At 45.8% G+C, this 15,520-nt stretch overlaps 1 protein-coding gene and 1 long non-coding RNA gene across 3 annotated transcripts; one reads left to right on the top strand and one right to left on the bottom strand.

Moving 5' to 3' along the window:
• Positions 1–915: 915 nt before the first annotated feature.
• Pdcd6 (programmed cell death 6) lies at positions 916–14,622 on the bottom strand. 2 transcript variants are annotated; one of them, XM_020174788.2, is made up of 6 exons: positions 14,443–14,622; positions 13,656–13,717; positions 10,970–11,014; positions 9,327–9,479; positions 4,862–4,971; positions 916–1,453 (listed from the first exon to the last, which is right to left on the bottom strand). In XM_020174788.2, exons 1-6 carry the CDS (start codon positions 14,541–14,543, stop codon positions 1,355–1,357), a joined length of 570 nt encoding a protein of 189 aa, XP_020030377.2. In that variant the 5' UTR covers positions 14,544–14,622; the 3' UTR covers positions 916–1,354. The 2 variants fall into 2 exon arrangements, with proteins under 2 accessions (XP_020030377.2, XP_020030376.2); XM_020174787.2 differs by having other exon boundaries at positions 9,321–9,479; positions 14,443–14,620.
• On the top strand, positions 1,453–4,867 carry LOC141424243 (uncharacterized). The gene is made up of 3 exons (XR_012449261.1): positions 1,453–1,995; positions 2,404–2,508; positions 3,573–4,867. It is a non-coding gene; the product is annotated as an uncharacterized lncRNA (long non-coding RNA).
• Positions 14,623–15,520: the final 898 nt, after the last annotated feature.

Below are 15,520 nucleotides of genomic sequence, written 5' to 3' on the forward strand. Positions count from 1 at the left end.
TGTTACAATGTCACACACCTCCCTGAGTACTGCTGCCCCACCTCCTTGTTTACCACTGAATATAAAAGACTCACTGAAGGAGGACATGAGGTTTTTGATTGATGGGGAATTTGATTGGCTGCCTGCAGGCTGCTTGTGAGGCTGCTGCTGCTGATGATTGCTGGCTGAGTGTCTGTGAGTCTAAGGACCAAGACTTTAAGAGAGATGAAAGAAAACATGGGACAATGTGAGTCTAAGGCAAGAGACTTTAAAGAACAGAAAAGAAGACTTTAGAAGTAAGGTTTTAAAGAATAAGAGAAAAGAAACAAAGTAAAAGAATAGTTAATAGGAGAAAAGAAGTAACAAGGCTGTTGTGCATCTCCATCTGAGTGCCCAACACACCTGACCCCAACTTTCTGCATGTCTGTCTTCTATCATTTGTCCTTTCTGCATCTCCAGTTGCCCCCAGTTAGGTCAGTAGAACAAGAGCTCATGAGAAAGCTCATGAGAGAAATCCTCAGGGCCCACAGGGACTCCCACAATGAGGCCATAAGGTCAAAGCCTCAGAGAGAACACAACTCCTCTGCCACATGACCACCACTGACTGGACATCACAGGCAAGAAATCCTCATCTGTGACAACACAGGCTCCAAAAGACCACTGGACACCCCAAATGTCAAGCCCTTGCTCCCCCAAAAGTTGAATATATCATCCACCTCCTTCATGTGGGGACATGGAAGGACTCCTCTATGCTGTCCCTGTTGGCATGGGGCTCCTGTGCATAGCCCTCATTCCTATGATGTTCACAGTTCTGGTTACAGCTTATCGTCCTGTCCCGCATGTTCAAATGGTCTACTGGACACCCAAGTGCATCTAAGCTGGAGACATGGGCACATTTCTTCCACCTGTTTTATGTGAGAAACCAAAAGTAGGCCATTGGTCTGTATCATTACTTTATTGCTTATGTTGCATACTCCAGTGAACCTTCTTAAAAAAGTAAGGCACATGAAAAGTCTGTGCAAGTTCCACATTATTTTAAAATCCTACTGGCTAATAAAAGCATTTCAATTACAGAATTGCAGATAGAAAAGGACACGATACACTTGTTGCATATAGAATATCTGAACCATTATTACATTTCACTCATGGCACAGTCAGCAAACCGAAGGTTTGTATTATAACAATGCAGCTACTGTTACAGCAAAGCACTAATCAGCTTATTCACATATGTACAGCCAGGTCCCCAAGTATTAATTATACAAAATCTACAGGAGGAACAGCATCTAACTTTATTTTGTCCCGTTTTATCATAGGTAAGGGATTTGGCATTTTCAGATTTTTCTTCACGTGTTGTGCTGATATTTGCAAGGCTTGGTTATACAATGCTGAAGACCATGGAGAGATACTGCTCATAAGACACCTGAATCCAGCCGTCCTGATCTGTGTCGTAGCGCCTGAATATGTCTGTCAATCTCTGGAAGAAGAACAGGCATTCAGACTGATGCTTGTTGGACATAAGGAAAGCGTGCTTAGCTAAAAGATTAATCTAAAGACCCAATTTCTGAAGCACATGTGTTCCCTCATCCACCAGAAGGACACCTATGCTATACAGAGAGGCGCAAGCCCTGAGCATACTGGTCACTGCCTCCACCCCCAGGACAGCAAAGTCCTGTGGACAAGGACAAGGACAAGGGACAGAGGGTGGGGCAGGCCTGGCCCAACTAGACTCAAGCTGAGTCCTTTCTCCCACTCCATGACCACCCTGTGAACTGCTCCTCCAAATGGCTGGCCTCTGCTGTGGTGGGGACCTGGGCCAGGTGCAGTTTAGAAGAGGTATGCCAGACTCTACCTGGGTATGCTCAGCAGGGGAGGGCCTAGCAGCACAAGGTGTATAAGCATATGCAGGACCCACCCCACCCCCTGCTTTGCCTGCCTCTCTCCCTTCTAACAGCTTGAAGATCCAGGCCAGGTTCGAAGTAGAGAGAGGAGACCATCCACACTCTGTAATATACACAGGTATGTGCCACTTGTGGATGGACCTGGGGCAAACATGACATGCTCTGAAAAATTATAATGACAAGAAAACACAGGTATGAGGCAATTCCACGTGGCAACAGGAGAAAACAGCCCCAGTACATTAAGACCCAGTAAAGTACAGGTGACCCCCACCTCCAATGTCAGCCACAGGTATTTCTGTATGAAAAATGCCAGCACAAAAACTATAGTCTCGCACCACAAAATTTTGTTTTGGTCAGTGGTGGATTGTATGACCAGTGACTGATACAGTGATCCCCAGTAGCACTTTTGGGAGGTGGTGAAACCTCTAGGAGGTGGGGGCTAGTGGAAGGAAGTTAGGTCACTGGGGGCATGCCTTTGATGTTGATAATGAGATCCTTGCTCCTTGTGTCTCTCTTTGCTTCCCAGCCACCATGAGGTGAACAGGGTTTCTCTGCCATGCACTCCTGCCATGATGTACTTCTGCCTGGCCACATGCCAGCAACAGGCCAACCAGCCATGGACTTCAAAATTGTGAGCCAAAATAAATCTTTCTTCTTATGAAGCTGATTTATCTCAGATATTTGTTACAGTAAGAGAAAGCGGACAGTAGCTATGCCACACAGCCCAGGTGTGCAGTAGGCTTTGCCATTCAGGTCTAAGCATACACTATGATGTTTGCATAGTAACAAATCTCCCTAATGATGTGTCCCTCAAAACGTGTTCCTGCTGCTAAGTGACACATGGCTGCACAAAAAAACATCTGCAGTAATTAACTCTGGCTTAAAGAATACTGGGTAGAGCTGGGGATGTAGCTCAGTGGTAGAGGATGTGCCTAACATGTGCAAGGTCCTAGGTTCAATTCTGAATTACCACAAAACAAAACATAAAAAAGTAATAATGGGTAATTTTTCTTTATATTTTATTTGTATTTTTCTAAGATTTCTACAAGTATTCATGTCATTTTGTAAAAAATAATTATCAAAAAGCCTTTTTCTTTTTGGAAAAAAGCTGAAGGAAACCATTTTTTTTTTTTACGGGACTGGTATGTGAACTCAAGGCCTACACTTTGAGCCACTCTGCCAGCACTTTCTTGTGATGGGTTTTTCAAGATAGTGTCTCATGAACTATTTGCCTGGGCTGGCTTCAAACTGTGATTCTCCTGATCTCTGCCTCTTGAGTATCTAGGATCACAGGTGTGAGCTACTGACGCCCAGCTGAAGGAAAACATTTTGAGGATACTTTTACATGTGGAATTTGGGTTCTTTTTGTTGTTGTTTTTCAGTCCTGGGGACTGAACTCAGGGCTTCCAGCTTGCTATACACGTCCTACCATTTGAGCCACGCACTCAAGTCTTTGTGCTTTTTAGTTTGTTTTTCAGATAAGGTCTGACACTTTGCTTGGGCTAGCCTCAAAATGCAACCTCCTGAGTTGGCCTCCATAGTAGCTGGGACCACAGGCATGCAGCACCATATCTGGCTTGTTTTTAAGATAAGGTCTTACTGACTTTTGTCTGGGCTCACCTTGACCACAATCCTCCTATCTTTGCCTTCCAAATAGCTGAGATTACAGGCATGCACCATTTTCTTCTCTTTTAGATTCTTCATCTAACATTTAGGGTCATTCTCCAAGGATGAAGGTAGATTGCAACTGGCTGTCAGGTTCACTCCACAGGAGAAAATGACCCCCTGACCAGGCTGCAGGGCATGGGCCTGTGGGGGCTGGAGAGCTCATCAAGGACTCAACTGTGCTACACCAGCTGCTGAAAGCCCTGAACTTAGTTGGAAACATAAGGATGAAGTTTATACTTATGGGACAAATGAAAGCTCTAACTCTACAACATTTCAGAGACAGTCCACAATGAGATTTTACAGTGCACCTCTTTAAGTGTTTGGAGAATACTGAAAGTATTCCTCATAGGAACTCAGTGATAGCAGACAGGTTCTACCAAGGTATTTATGGAGAAGACATTTGCTTTCCATGAACTGAATCTGCTTCAGATCAACTGGCGGGCATGCAGGTGTGAGGAGGTGTTACGCACAGTCCACCCCAAGCTAGCAGCTGTTGAATCTAATCATTACACTCCACTGCTACTACTCTTGTTTGAAATTTTTCATAAGATAACTAAGGATCAATCAACACACCACACTTTCAAAACTTAACCTTACGGAACCTGGATCTCCACCTAGAAGCAGCAGCATGCCCTGTGAGGAAGTTGCTCTGTGCATCTAACAGGGACCTATCTTGAGAGATACATCATTGTTCTAACTAGAACAATGTTCTAGTTAAGCACACTAGAGTGTGCTTATTATGCTAGATGGCGCAGGTTAATCACTCAGCATGGCCTCTAATATAATCAAGAGGTGCAGTAAAGGTTGCTACCACATGTGCTGTTTATAGTAAAACTTTTCTTAATAAGTATGCTATAATGATAAAAAGTATAGTGTGGCAATTACATAAGCTGGCTACATAGTTATCGTCATTATCAAAGATTATCCTGTATGTAATTGTATGTACTACACTTTCATATGACTGGCAGCAAAGGTTTATACCAGTGTCACTGTAAAAGTGCAATGCCTTGGACTATGACAACATGACAACTATGGTATGATAACAGCTATGTCATCATTTGGTGGTAGCAATTTTCCAGCTCATTATAATCTTATAGGACATGTACTGAAATGTCCAAGGATAGAAAATACTACCATTAACAGAACTAGTTACTTCTCTAAAGATAAGACTAACCATTATAAGTTTTAAAAACTAATTCTATACATGCTTGGCTCATAAACTCAAACACCAAGCATCCTGGTGTGATGGCTATACCTTCTGCCCCCACACTGGCCTCCATGGGTTGCAACAAACCCAAACAAAGTCACTCAGTCACCTGTAAGACGATGCAGCCCTGGATGAAGTCATCAAATGCAATCTGCCCTCGTCCTTGTCGGTCAAACTTTCGGATGAGGATGTCATGGAACTGGTCAGAGAGCCGATAGCCTTGGTGAGGGAAGATCAGAGTCAAGACAGGCCAGGAGAGGCAGAAGATGTACATCATGCTCAAGTGCTCCCTTCCAAGAGCCCACAGCCTCCCAACAACAAACAGGAATAATGGGAATGAAAGTGCAAACGTGTTCAAATGCACTCTAAGAACTAAGAGACATTGCCTATATAAATCATGCTGAAATAAATTTATGTTTCCAGTACTGTGAAGCAATTCACATAAAGGCCAGTACCATTTTCTGGAAGCTTGGGTTAATTAACTTCACTTTGCCTACAGAAACCATCCCACAGGGCAACTAGGCTTGGCATTTCTGAACCCAGGGGAGCCACCTCACCACACAACCTAATCTAGACATGAAAGTTCTAAATGTTTTGCTGCCCTGGGCCATGCACTATTAGAGAATGCTTTGAAAGCTAAAACACCACAGAAGGCTAAGTTGAACATATGCTGACATAAGAGGTTAACTGATGGGGACCCCCCCTCCCCAAATCAGTGCATGTGACACCAGGGAACTGAGAGTACAAGGTGGTTGGGCTTCACAAAGTTCAGAGTTGTCAAGCATTATGATTCCATTTCTAACTTACTAAGCATGTCTGGAAGAGGTCTCAACAGGAAAAAAGGGCTCTAAAGATGTGTAGACACACCTGATGTGCGAGGCATTCCTAGAGGTGATGCTTAACCAGCACCTTGCCTGCTTTCTTCCCTCATCACCCACTACCTGTGTGAACGTAGTATCCTTACTGATTCAGGAGTCAAGATCCAGGTGCCAACATATTTTAACTGGTTTTCAGTCTTGTTGGAATCTTTGGAAGGACCTGCACACCGACTGTCTGAGTGAATCTCACAGTTAATTACCTGTATGAATACTTCATCATTCTACTGATGAAGGCTCAACATGCAAACATGTTCATAGCACTTTCCAGAGTGGTCAGGGTAAGCTAGAACATAAGAGTGACAGAGGAGCCCCTCTCCCTGCATGCTGAAAAGATAGGGTGCTGAACTTAAGTCACAAAGACACAGCAGGTGGGAAGCAGCTGCCATGCTTCACCTCTTCACACCCAGCCTGTGACTGGCAACTGAGGGCAGAACTTGGGACATGGCCACAGGGTGCTGCCTATCCAGGTGTGGATGGGGTGATGACAGTCATCACTCGTCCTCTGCCAAAACAGGGGAGGGACAGATGAACGGGAACAAAGAATTTCCACTCTGTACAAACAATGGACGTAACCCCACTGCTCCTGGAACTAACTTTAAAATGAACCACGAACAAGAGAACCAGGTTTTGACTCATCTGAGAGGCCAAAACCTGGCAGCAAACTGTCCACCAGGGATCTCCTTCAATGAAAGTCCACACGAGAATCATGTTTTCAGCATCAAAGTGCTCTCTGTGCTCAGTCCTATGGCCCAATCAGGAGGGTTCCTTTCTACAGCCCTTCTCTTTTCTCAGAGGAAAACTCCCTGATTTTGAAAATACTGCTAATGAGTCAAGCAGAGCTATGCACTCCACATTTCACTCTAACTGGAGTTGTACCCACTCAACAAGACAAGGCCACCAGAGGGTCCTCTGGCCTGAACAGCAGCAGAACCACTCAGAGCACAGGGGGTGTCCATCAAGTCGATCTCAACCCTCTGAGGTCTGTCTTCCTCTTCAGGACAGAAGAGGTACACTCCTCACAGTAGGACTGTAGAGTCAGAGTGAGGTTGTGTGGAGCTGCTCCCTGCCCCTTCAGTCCTCCCTGCCTCCACCAGGTATATTCTTCTGGACCAATGAGGTGATGATGGCTTCACTAAATGGAGACATTCTCTGTGTCTACTTCCAGGAACCAACCAGCCTTTCTTTGATGATGGAGCTAAGTCTTTCTCTACCTAGAAACTCACAGGAGGGACAATGCCACCAGAAAACAGCATCATGGACACTACTGGCCTAGGCCATGCAGCCTGTAGCCTATGTGGTCAGCACCAGGCTATGAGCCCCTGGTCCACCAGCAGTCCCAGCACTAGAAGCAGCATCGCCTGTGTTCCCTGAAGGATCTTACTGCAGTCACAGCCACAACCTGGGATAGCTGGACCAAAATCAGTGAGCACCAGCAGGGAGAAAGTTAAAAGATGTGCATGGCACTATCCTATGTTCTTCTCATGCCAAGCCTGCTCAAGGGCCTTACTGGGCTAATTCAAGCAAAACATCACTTATAAAGTGAACTGATGGCACTGATCTTGTAAGCAGGTGTCATATGCTATAGCTGCAGAATGAGGAATGTGGAAGGCATGGTACAAGCCTTGGACTTACTTAAAAATCCAACAAAAAGATGAGAAATGCTGACAGTAGTTGATGAGTTCATTGTACGTCCACAAACTTTTCATGATAAAAAAACTAAACCACAGATAGTGCCAAAGGCTGGGTGGAGATGGGAGATGCCAAGAGAAGACTGGGGCTTTGTAGTGAGGGCCCATTCCCTCCTGATAGTGCTGCCCACCAGAAGAGATGGGTTTACCATAGGTGAACCCAACTTCAAGGCAACAAGCAACCTAAGCCATGCCTGCAGGTTGGCCGACAGTGCCTGCAGGAGAGGTGTGTGTACCCACCCAGGACTCCATACCTGGCCACAGATGTTAATAACAATGGTTTAAATAAGTGGATGGAAGGATGATCAGACCCACCAGATAGCCCTATCAGAGTCACCAGCACTACTATTGCTGGCTGGAGACACTGCAGTGACTCCCTTGGCCACTACTGCACCCCCATTACCTGACAGCAACAAACCCATTTTCAGGAGTCAAAACAGAACAGGAACTCTTGCTTCTAAAGCCAACTTCCTGACAGTTATCATCAAAAACCTTCTAAAATAACAAATATGCAAACAGGAAAACCATGTTCTTCTACATGTAAAACTGGGGAGATACATGGGAAATCAGGACAAACACAGGAAGAAATGTGGCAGGACCACCAGAAGAGTGGTACACAGGGCACCACTTCTCTACAAGATGCTTAAGAAGCTGAGAGCATGCTGGCACTGCCCAAACAAGGCAGCCTCCCACCATGACTATGCCCCGTAAGTTTTTGAGACATCCCTGGTCTGACCAGGAAACAGAAGGCTTAAGAGGCTGCGAACAATGTCCACACTACTGATTCCTCTGTGAATTCTGAGGACCCTATGGTCACTGTGCTAAGAGAGGGTCTCTAGTCTGGAATAGGCGGGCACTCTGTGAAGCCGAGGTGAGCTGACCAGAGGTAACTCACGGGCCTGGGCCAATCCCAAGCTCCTGTAGCTTCCTCTATTGGGCAGCAGTGGGCCACCTGTGTCCTTTGTGGCCCTATGTAGGACTGGGGGCCTTCCTGTGTCCTAGGATCTCTTTCCAATACTCTTCCACCCAGTAAGCTGTATTTCAAGTTCCAATTCAGAGTTGCCCTGCCCAAATCTAGTGATCTCAAAGCAAGAAGGAAAAGGAGGAAGTGGCCCTTGAAACACACTCAAAAGAGAGATGGGGACAACTGCAGAAGCCATGGTAGTAGCCATAGGACATAACAGACTTAGGGAAGTACGATGAAGAATATCCTTAATCTGTTAGATTATATTTATACGTATCCTTTTAAAGAAAACACAGAAGGGTTTGGTAACACAGGCAGATGAACAGAGTGCTGAGTGAAACTGTCCCAAACAAACTAGAATCATTGTGTAATCACAAAAAGCCTTGCTTGGGCTGGTCCCACACATTTCAATATTTCCTTTGTAAATAAAAATCCCAGCTTCCTCCCAGATCCAAGGCCAATTCTGGCAGCCTCAGATGCACTCTGGACAGGTACTATGAACATGTGTGAGAAGCACGGCACACTGTCACGCCTGAGCAAACAGGTATGCCCACAACAAATGTGCACACATGCTGAGCACATACGTGCTGAATGTATTTGAGAACGGGCACTCTTCCTCTCCAATTTTTCATCAGGGCACAATTTGGACAGAGTTAGTCCTGATCACTTACAGAATCATTTCTTAGCACTGTACACTGATATATCATAAAATATAAGCTGCCCCACACCATTTTATTTTAACCCACTTTAAATTGTTTCAAAAGCCACATTCTCAATTTTGTTCATGACATCACCCCATTTCACAAAAGTGGACCACTTGCATAGCCCTTATCTCATTTTGGATGAAAAACTGCATAAATGACTCTATATAAACATAAGCCTTCATGACATTAAATAATATCAAAATATGAACCTATACAATGTAAACAAATTTCATATGGATTAAAAATTAGTAAGTGGAACAAAGTAAAACAAAGCTTCCAGGGGCTCCCGAGTTCCAAAATGAAATATGCTACACAATTGAGACAAGTGAATTACCAAAACCTGAGAGTGCTTGCTTGAGCTCATTCTTGTCGATCATCCCAGAGTTGTCCCTGTCGTAGGTGCGGAAGACATTCTGCCAGTCTGTGATGTACTTCCACACACCCGTGAACTCGCTGAAGTTCACACCAGCCTTGTTCTCCCTGTCAAACATAGCTGAGACACAGAGGCAGACCGTGACACATCAGGACTTTACATATTAAACAGCAAAAAGCTTAATCACAGCACAGCACTTAAAGCTTCACAGCAGATCTAAGTCCTTTGGGTGCCAGTGTGAGGCCAGTCTAGTCTCTTCAGGTGCAGAGGCTAGTGCAAGTTTGCCCTTGATTTGTTCAGAAGCCCATTACAATTCAGTAACATCTCATTTAACGAAGCAACTTGTGAGAAACCGAGTACCAATGTTGCTTCACAAAGTGCAGAATCATGTTTGCAACCATGGGCTTTTTTCACATCAATGCCTAGAGACATGAACTGCACAGAAGGCATGGTGTGGATATGCTGCACATAGGCAAATGCTAAGGAAAGCTCTCAGGTAAGGCCAAGGAGAAGAGCTGCTTCCAGGCCCACCTCTGGCAGGGAGATGCACACCTGCCCCATGTGTCAACATCTTATTACTGAAGGCTCAGCCCTGGCCAGTAACCCACAAGCTATCCTGCCAAGTCTTTACATGTATCAGCACAATACAATGCCTGGAACTCAGGTTATCTGATACCAACACACTCTGAAGTACTCTGCTGAGCTCACAAGATAGTTCAGGAAATTCAAGAAACTAAAAATGCTCATGAAAAGGAAAGCAAGATGGAAAACGTGAGCACATACCTCGGCCCCTGTGAAGAACTGGGCCTCTGATTCTGTATTAAAAGGAAGCTAGGAGGGAACTACCTCCCTGGAAGACTAAAGAAAAACCCACCTCCCAGCAAAGGAAACCTTCCACAAATCGAAAGGACGGCAAATCTCTTGTGAGAATGTGGGCCTGCATACCTAATTCCCTCTTGCATCTGGAGCTCAAATCCCTGCTACTTGTGCAGCAGGAACAACCCAAAGAAAGAACCCACATCCTGATGGACAGAAATTACGGGAATCCTTCCTGTAGGACCCACCCCCCAGCTCAGACCTTGGTTTTCACACATCAAGTTTAACTAAACACGCACCCACAAAACACAAAAAAAATCACAAAAAAAAATCAAGGTAATTAGCTACATGTATGAGGTTCAGCAGGAACATGGTAGACCACCCTCCCATGGACTTGAGTCAAACATAAAGTAGCTCTAAGTTCATGTGTACAATTTTTCAGTAGAGATGTTTACTTAAAACTTAAGACAAGCATATATAATACTTAGAATAAAAGATGGAATGGCAAAAATGAACAAAGAAGACTGTCAACAATAACTAAATAAGGCATGACGATAACTACATAATAATCCAGAAATTTTATACATCTAAAACCTTTAAAATTAGGAAGTGAAAGGACAGGATAAGCTCTAGGTTAAAACTAAAGAATTAGTGAAAGCAATGTACACAGATGAGAGGAGGTACAGAGGCAGGGAAGGTGGGATGCAAGGGCCCAACACCATCTGACTGGGGTTCCAGAAAGAGAAAAAGGGAAACACAAGCTGATCCACTTTGCCTTCTGCACACATACTTACAAATGATTGACCTGACAGTCACCGGATTAAATGGGGTCCATGTGCCTGAAAATGAATGACACAACAGCAATTAAACAAAAGAAAATAATTTTTCAGAAAACTTTTAGTACCTGACCTACAGTAAGAACTCTGTGAGAGTGACCTATAATGAGTCAGTGGCCTACTCTAGAACAGAGATTCTCAGTAGGGGCCTGGCCCAGGGAAATCTTTGGTTGCATGACCACACAGGAGCCCTAAGTGCGTCTCCTTAGCATCAAGTCTGTACTGTTATATGTGGGAATCCTCCACATCCTGCCAGATGTTCTTAATATCCAGAGACTGGATACTAACTCTGTGGAGCTTTGGTGGGGCTAGTTTTGGGGGACAGCAGACATAGCAGGCTGTGCTGAGGATCCCTAAGACTATACCCTCAGGCTTGACAACCCTCTAGGATGAGATTCCTGGTGACAGCTTCTTATACAGAAGGGACATAGAGTAAAAGCAGCAGGGGACAAATGAATGGAAAACCAGGCACAAGCTCCCAGAGTCTCGAGGACACAACCCATCAAGCAGCACATGGACAGGCTGCAGCAGGGAACTGTTCTGAGCCTGAAGTCCAGAGTTTCTCTGGCCACCAAGAGGCAGAGCTGGTGTTTGCCACAAATCACACCCTTGGTATAAACTATACAAAGTGGCACAATGCAGGCTCAAAACCTAGGAGGTTCTCAGTCAGAACCTCCTAGGAGCTCAGTTCCTAGGAGCCTGGTAAGGGCCAGTCATCTAGACTATTCTTGGCAATGTGAGGGCCTATCAACCCAGCCTGCTGAGCTACTTTCCCCACCCAGGAATCAAAACCATAGGGAGATCTCAAACTCCCTCTGCTCTAACACAGGGTAACAATGTCATCCTTGTAACTGGGCCTGTGTGTGGGAAGGATGGTGATGTGACTGATAATTATTCTACAGGGACTTGTCTTGCTTATGCAGTCTGTGAAGCACCTTGACTGCATTTCCTTGATTTACCCTTCCCAGTGCTGTGTGCCTGCCCAAGGTCAACAATGCTAAAAAGGTAGAGGAACAAATGGAATGCAGGGAGATCCAGGGCCCCTAATAGGGCCTGTTAGGGTGATAGGCTGTCTGTTGTGTTAATGAGCTTGAGTACTAGATTACCACCACCAGGTTAGAAAGTTTCACGCAAAACCTAAACCTGGTCCATACAGTCAAACATGCAAGCAAAGGGACAAAAAGGAGACTGTTTATAAGGTTCATGGATCTTTACTACTCAGTGGAAACTATGAGAGATGCACATCTCTAAAGCATGACAAGAAGGGCTCTGTGACTCTATCACCTACAACACATTTAAAACACGGTATGACCAAACCATCCATTCTGGTCACCTGGAAAGTTTTAGGCCCGGATTTACCAAATTGTAGCCTACTGGTATTGTGGTGTTCTCAAGGTCTTTCTAGTAATCCTGCCATGTACTGCCCGAGAAGGACATGCACTAGATGTCCAAACCACAGAAAAGAATAATCAAGAAAGCTCAACAGTCAGGGCAAAGGAAATGGAATCTCCAAATAAACGGTGTGGACTAGCACTCAGTGTCTGTGGTCCATAGTGGGGAATGTCAGTGATATCCTATAAGGAAAATGTGCTGCCTTGAGAACACAAAATCCTCAGATATGAACAGGGAATGCCTAGCACATGCCAATAGCGAGGGGTTCCCCTTTAATCCTGGCTCCAATGCTCTGAGCAGTGTTCAGGAGCCCAGATGCCCACTCCCTTGTCCAATCAACAACAAAAAAAGTGCTTCCGTTAACAAAGATGAGTTTTTTGATACTGCCATCACATCTTAGAATTGGCCCTTTTCCCAGTTTACATGGGACCTGGGGAAAATCAAGCTATTAATAATCAGAAAAGACAGCTACATCTGAGAGATTATAAAAGGAATTTAATGAAGAAAAATGTCTATAATGGCACTGCCAAGGATTAATCACACTGACACCAGCAAGAACATGACATTATGGAGAGCCAAGACCCTCCACTAGGGCTGCATTCCCCAATCCCAAACATTTGTTATTCACCATGCTGATAAGAGCACCTCCCCAGGCTGGAGGTGTGGCTCAAGTGGTGGAGCATGTGCCTAGCAAGTACAAAGGTCCTGAGTTAAAAACAAACAAACAAACACAGCAAAAACAAAACAAAACCCTATGACCAGACTAACAGTGCTTCAATACCCTCGTTTCCCAATTTGGTCCTAGAGTTTCTGCAGTTCCTACAGCAATCACATTCCCCACATAACTGCTACATGAATCTTCTCCAAACCCTTCAACAATTAAACAATTACGTCTTCCTGTCATCTGACAACCCTTTAGTGTCCTTGATGATCCTTTCTAGAGGAAGGGCTGAGGTTCATTTACCCAAGAAATTCAAGGACCTTCCAAGACACCTAACAGGTTTCTGCTGCACAAAGCTGACCTTTTTATTCTTCCCCTAAGACCTAAAGCCTAGCCTCTAGTTCTCAGGCAGCAGTTCCTCACAGCTCATACACAGTGAGGCAGAAAAAATGACAATAACCATGGGCACAGTAAGTTAGAAACACCTCCACCACGCATCAGTTAATAGCAACTTGGTCTTAATGTTGCCTTCATACTTGGAAGATCACGAAAGGAAAGTGCTTACTGTTTGTGGGTCAGGCTTAAACTCACCATTGGATAGTGCTTGCTGAAGCTCATTGTCGGATATCACCCCACTCCTGTCTTTATCAACCCTACAAAATCAAGAAGACTAGGTAAGCTAGTGATGAAGAGTACAGGAAAAGCAAAACAAAGCAAAAACTAAAATTCACCTCTTCCATCAACCTTCATTAATTCTGGAATGTTTCTCTAGCAGACCTTTCACTTGCTCTGTCAGAATTTCCCATGTCCTATGTGTACTGGGGATTAAGACATCTCCCACTACCATCCCAGATCCCCTAAAGAGGCAAAATCATCTTGTTTTCCCAACTCAAGTCTTCCCTTTGTTCTTCCCCTGGCACGTCTGAATTCACACCTGCACTGGTTACTGTTCACGGACAGGAAAAGATTCTCTGGGACAATTAAGTCATTCGCTGGCCATGAGTCACTGCAGTAACGCTCATACACTCAGAAGGACGTCGAATGGCAGAAGATATTGCTAATTCTACGCTGCCATTTCGGCTGCTGTGGCTTTCGTAGCGCCGGATCAGGCATGTTCCTAAAACAAGCACCACGGACCCTTTGGGACTTTTGGAACCAGTCCCTCGGCCCTGAGCGCCAGGACCAAGTGGGTGAGGCCGCAACCCTGGGCCTTTTGCTCCAATGCCAGAAAGGAGGAGGGAGGCTAGGGAGAGTGAAGGGAGGAAGGCCCAGGAGGACGAAGGACCCATGAGGACGACAAGGAGGACAGGGAGGGGAGAAGGCCAACGAAGACCGCTCAGGCCTAAGGGCCGGGGAACCGGGCGGGGCCCGGCCTCACCGCTGGAAGACGTTCCACAGGAAACTCTGGTCCGGCAGCGCTGCAACCGCGGCAGGGCCAGGGCCGGCCCCCGGGCCTGGGCGGTAGGAGTAGGCGGCCATGGACTGAGGAGACAGCGGCAATGCAGCTCTACTCGGCTGGCTCTGCTTCCGCCTCTGCTCGGGCGGGGTCTGGAGCCCACGTGACTTCCGGGAACACAGGAAGTGCGTGTCCTCGGGATCACGGGGCCGAGTGCAACCAATCACCTCGCGATTTGGTTGCCAGGCAACGCCGAAGCGTGCTGGTGGCCCACTGGGCTGGAGCTCCTGCCCGCGTGGGGGCTCCCTGGTCCTGTTGGCCCCGCCCCAGCTTGTCACTTCTGCCCAGCCGCTTCGGTCCCGCCCCACCCTGGTGCCCCTGCCGAGACCGCGACTGTACGGTGGAGGCACCAGGAGGGCAGACCGCGCGGGGAGACCTGGACTTCCAGAACGGCCGCTACCCGGAATGGGAAGTGGTGGAGAAGGCTTCAGCTGGGTTGATGACCTCCGGTTCTTCGTGGGAAAAAAAAAAAAAAAGTGTTGGCGCGCATATAATGGATGCTAACAACTGAAAGTTCGCGGCGAAGAAGAGGCGTAACGTTCCCTGTACTCTTGACTTTGTTCAGTTCTCTTCCCCTCACCCCAGTTTCATGCTTCCTTATTTTGTGATCTTCCCCAGTTTTGCACAAATGATTTCACTATTTGTTAATGGCCCCAGTGAGCCTCAGTCTTCATTGCGTCCTCATTGATCTGGTACCTCAACTCCCCTTTCTTGGACACCCATCCTTAGACACACTCCAGGTGGTAACTGACCTTTTCGGTCGTTAAAGACAAGGCGGCCTTCATTCTGAACACTAATTCTACAATGCAACATTTTAATATGACAAAGCCACGGTGTTTTCAGCGTGAATCCCCCAAACTCAGAAATGCACGGCTTTTGGGGCAACTATGGACTCTTAATCATTGTCACTTATGCTGTCGAGCCAGCCTTCCACCCAGGCGCATATACAGTGAGTAGGTTCAGGACACTAATATTATTTCTATTTCGTAGGATTATCCCA

Source organism: Castor canadensis, chromosome 6 (assembly GCF_047511655.1).
Source record: "Castor canadensis chromosome 6, mCasCan1.hap1v2, whole genome shotgun sequence".
Lineage (NCBI taxonomy): Eukaryota > Metazoa > Chordata > Mammalia > Rodentia > Castoridae > Castor > Castor canadensis.